The following is a 4,698-nucleotide window of genomic DNA, read 5'->3' on the forward strand; positions in this document are numbered from 1 at the left end:
TACGCGTTATAGAAAATTTTCATTATTTTGATATTTGCGCAAAGAAGTCCCGAAAAAAAGGGTCGGAACAATAATTGTGACCTGTACCTGCTGCGACCCACGGCCGGGGCGGCACCACCGTACGACGGCGACCTGGGGGGCGGACGTACCTGCATCCAGCCGGCCTTGCAGAGGAACACGCCCGCGGCCGTCCCGCCGACCCAGCTGACGGGCGACAGCTCCCTGTCCGAGTCGTGGTCCTTGTTGGTGCGTGAGCGCGAGCGCGACCGCGAGCGGCGGACGGTGCTGTCGGCCGAGTAGCTCCTCGGCGGCCCCGCGGTGCCCCCCGCCCCGACGGCGGCGTCCTCCCTGACGCCGCCGCCCTGCTCCCCCACCGCCCCCGCGGCGGCCTGCTTCCCGCCGCCACCGCCCTGCTTGCCCACGTGTCTGTCGCCCTTCTTGACCCGGCCCAGGGTGCCCCCCGAGGCCGCGGCGGCCGCCTCCCTCCGCGACTCGTGGCGCGACGTCGCCTGCCTGCCGCCGGCCTGCTTGACGGGCACCTGCTGCGCCAGCTGCGCATGCTGCGTCAGCTGCACCTGCTGCACCTGCTGCTGCACCTGCTGCTGCACCTGCTGCTGCCCCTGCTGCTGCCCCTGCTTGCCCTTGCCCCCACGGCCGGCGCGCGCGGCCCCCTTGCCCTCCGGCGCCCGGCCCCCCGCCCGCCTGGGGAACGAGCTGGAGTAGGTGCGCGCGTCCACGGGGCTCGGGGAGCGCGAGGCGAGCGCGGCCACCCCCAGCGGACCCACCTGGATCTGGGGCAGCGGGTGGCCCCTGCAACAGACGACACACACAGGTAAGCACAGCTGCAACAAAAGGTTCACGACAAAAAAATGAAAAAAAAAATGACCAAAGAAGCAGGTACTTTGCAATCAAGTGCGTTCTTGAAACAGGTACCAGCACCTGCACTCGAGTAACCTGTGTGCACTATTGTTTGCAGGAATGGTTTAGATTTAAAGTCCCTGCAGTTTTTTTTTTGTTTATTTTTTTTTGGGGGGTGGGGGGGGGGCAAACACATATAGGAGGAACCATCTAACAGGTCTTCCCGGGTGGCAGCGGGTAACCCAGGCAAGCACCCTAAAGCAGTGGCGCCAAGACTTCTTGCGGACGGGTATGCAAGCCCCCTTTAAAACCATCTTTTACTCCGTTTAACCCCCTTTTACCTTTCCCTTTTTCCTCTTTCTTCTTCCCTCCCCTTTCCTCCCCCCCTTTTCAACCCCTTTCCCCCCTTTTACTCTCTCTTACCCCCCTTTTACTCCCCCTCAACCCCCTTTTACTCGCGATCACGGGTATGCAGCTGCATACCCGTGACCCCCCTCTTGGCGCCACTGCCCTAAAGCCCTCGCCCAAACGCCGTCACCGTCATTCGAACGCAGTGCGACATCACGACGTCGCGTTTAAATCATTTTGTGACTCGTGTCGTCGTGTCACGTTCCTTCTAGCGTGACACGCGGGGTTACGGCTGGTGCTACGCGGGGCGCGGGTCGTCGGTGCGATCCTCTGGCTTCGCCCTCTCGCATTCCGTCCTCGGACTCCGGGACTTGCGACGACCCTTCGCTACACTACCCCGCCTCGCCCACGCCGTCGCCCTGCGTCGCACGGGATTTTATTAAATTGTTCACCTCCTACTTTAATTGACTGTCTCTCATGTGTCGACCCCCGCCGGAGCCTTCCAGGAACTCCCTCGCTGCCCCATCATGGTCCCATGGCCATCAGACGCCCGAGGCTATGCCCCGCGAGTTCTGAGACTGTACAGGTCGCCTCTGATATGGGGACGGCGTTCGGATAACAAGGCCACACACACACACACACTCACAGGGGCGCGCCAGACACTCTGGCATTTCTTCATAACCCCGTGTTTCGAGTTTCTCACAGATTCTCTCTATCTTATTGCTTTGGTTTCAAAGACAGGGGTCGTGTCGCATACCAAACTATTACCGGAAACACACAAAGAGTGACTTCAGGGACACGAGCAACATAACATAATACCCCCCCCCCCTTCTGAATCCTCGCCCTCCTCGGACAACGAGTGAAAGCGATCATCATCCAGATAGTGCACAGTCCATCATTCGCCGTTACTTCAGCTACAGTAAGAAATTTCCAAAATTTTCCAGAAAATTTCTGAGGAATTTTTAAAAATTTCCCGAAAATAACGGATAACTTTCTAAAGTCTGGGAAATTTCCCAATTTTTTTACCGGAAACTTTTAATTTTTTCCGGAAATTTTTCAGAAACTTTCCAGGGCTTCCAACCCTAACTCCCTACCTTCAGCCACTTTCAGCCCCTGATTCTCTCTTTGCTTCAGCCCCTCTGCTGCAAGCTCTCGTAGCGCCTGACGGATAGGCAACAACTTGGCTGCGATGCACGCGTGTGCTGCGGGGTGGCCTACCCCGAGTCTCGCAGGCGCCGCGCCTCCCGTTCCCGTCGTGAACTAACTTGCGCCGAATGAATCCGAGAAAAGTGGATGACGGACCCACTTGCAAGGTGATTCCGCCGCGGAAAGTCGTTACAGGCGTACAAAAATAAAAAAAAATCAAAAAAAAAATCGAAATTTGACGCCAGTTGTGTCAGCTGTCTGCGTTGATATCTCCGAGACGATTTTTGTGTTTCGACTCGGTGCACATAGGAAACCGTAACAGCAGGAGACTGAATGAGCCCGTCACACGAGTGACGGGTCCACTACTTCCAAATACGCCATGACTCAAGCAAAACTAAGTATTGAATGGCAGATTCACCTGGTATTCCCGACAACTGACTTTTCAGTAAGGAAATAAGTTTCACTTCCTATTCACGACTATTTCATTGGCACTCCACGCAAGGAATATACTCGAATATAATTCGACTCGAAGATATTTCACGGCACGCAAAATTACCGAGGTAATGTTGGCCCCCTTCTCGGTCAGCACTTAGCAGGCGTGTGACGGTGTGACAACCCGCGATCCCGTCACGCGTGCGACACACGCGTGCCGAGGTGTCACGACGCTGCAGCACGTGGCGTACGAGAGTTGAACCGGCACATCGGCCGCGACCGCCGCGAGCCCGGGCCGCGCGCTGTCCCGGCCGCGGAGCGCCCCGCCCCGCCCCGCCCCGCCCCTACCTCCGGACGCGTTCGCCCACGCGCCCGGCCCACACCCGATATGGCAAGTCGGGTCGGGCCCCTCCTGGACACGCCGGCTACAGGCTGGCCCGTTCGGGCGGGGCGGGGCGGGGCGGGGGCCTAGCGGTTCGACGTACACGCGGTGCATCGTTTGTGTTTGGGACGTGCTGCAGCGCACCACTCGAGCAGGTAAACGCAAATAATAAGACGAGAGAGTCTACTGAGGGGGTTCCCAACAAGCAATCGACGACCTTCCCCCCCCCCCACTTTCCTCATCCCTTGTACGGTCAGGAAATGAAGGGTACAACTACTTCCCCACTCACACACACACACACACGACATGGCTGCGCACCCAAGATTGCGCTCAAAACTCGATTGCATTTGGTTTCCATGAACGTTGCATTGCTTGTACATTTAACAAGTCGCTTGGTTTCCCTGTGCTTGATATCCCCCCCCCCCCACGAAACCACTAAAAAAAAGAAAAGAGAGGAAGGGACTCGATTTCTTCCACTTCCAGAGCCCAATCTCGCACAGTCGCACCCTTTTTCCCGATATCAGGTCCCAGATTGGTGGTTGAGGAGGACGGTGGCGCTCACCTGTAGGACTGCATGCTGTGGGTCGACTCGACGCCGGAGTCGCCCGCCGTCTCGCAGAAGGTGCTGCGCCCGGACCGGCCGGCCGCCGAGGCCGTCTCTTCGTCAAAGACCTCCTCGCCGATCTCCGACTCGCAGCTCAGCAGGAAGTCACTGCTGTAGTGGTCGCTCACGCTGCCCCTGCCCGCGGGGTGGCCGTGGCCGAGGGCCGGCGCGGGCCGAGGCCGGCGCCCGGGCGACTGCAGCCGGCGGACGGCCTCGGTGTACACGCGGTAGCTGTCGAGGTCGCCGCGCAGCCCCGGCACCAGGTCGGGGACGGCGCGCGCCACGGAGGCTAGCAGGTCGAGGTCCTCGACGCTGCGGCCCTGCTGGGGGGCCCCGGGCTCGGACAGGCCGCCGACGTAGCGGAGCACGCGCCGGCGAGGGTCCTCGCGTCCGGGAGGGCGCTGCGAGACTGGGGCGGCCGCGGGCCGGTCCGGGACCCGCACGAGCTGGGGCCCCGCCGCCCGCCCGCCATCGCGACCCCCCTGCTCCCCCCTCCCCGCGCCGTGGCTCTGCTGGAGCTGCTGCTTGCTCTTGTTGTTGTTATTGTTGTTGTTGCTCTGCTGCTGCTGTTGCTGCTGCTGCTGCTGCTGCTGTTGCTGCTGCTGCTGCTTACGCGGGATCGGGAAGGGCAAGGTCTGTGTCTCCCGGTACGTCCTCGGCGCCGGCACGGGGAAGCCCGCGCCGACCGCGTCCGGGCACCCGGGCGGGCACCCGGGAGGGCAGCCCGTGCACCCGGGTGGGCAGGCGGCCCCGCAGTCCGGCGGGCAGCCCGGCGGGCAGCCCGGCGAGCAACCCGGGGGGCAGCCCGAGCGACAGTCCTGGGGGCGGCACTCGGCTCCCGCACCGCCCTGGGCACCGCCCCCGCCGCCGAGCAGGAACTCTACGGACGCAGCGCGCCTCGCCGTCAGGCCCGCGACCTGCCCCCGCC

The 4,698-nt window shown here is 61.4% G+C and overlaps 1 protein-coding gene across 1 annotated transcript in view; it reads right to left on the reverse strand.

The window, feature by feature from the left end:
• The window catches only part of LOC127752320 (uncharacterized), a 66,345-nt gene extending 61,653 nt beyond the window's left edge, over positions 1-4,692 (reverse strand). The window contains exons 1-2 of the mRNA XM_052277278.1: positions 3,729-4,692; positions 786-810 (exon numbers count right to left, since the gene is read on the reverse strand). Of these exons, the coding sequence (XP_052133238.1) occupies positions 786-810; positions 3,729-3,742 (39 nt within the window). The 5' untranslated portion in view covers positions 3,743-4,692. The remainder of the gene's footprint in view (positions 1-785; positions 811-3,728) is intronic.
• Positions 4,693-4,698: the final 6 nt, after the last annotated feature.

This window comes from Frankliniella occidentalis, unplaced genomic scaffold (assembly GCF_000697945.3).
Source record: "Frankliniella occidentalis isolate FOCC.00 unplaced genomic scaffold, Focc_3.1 Scaffold9, whole genome shotgun sequence".
NCBI lineage: Eukaryota > Metazoa > Arthropoda > Insecta > Thysanoptera > Thripidae > Frankliniella > Frankliniella occidentalis.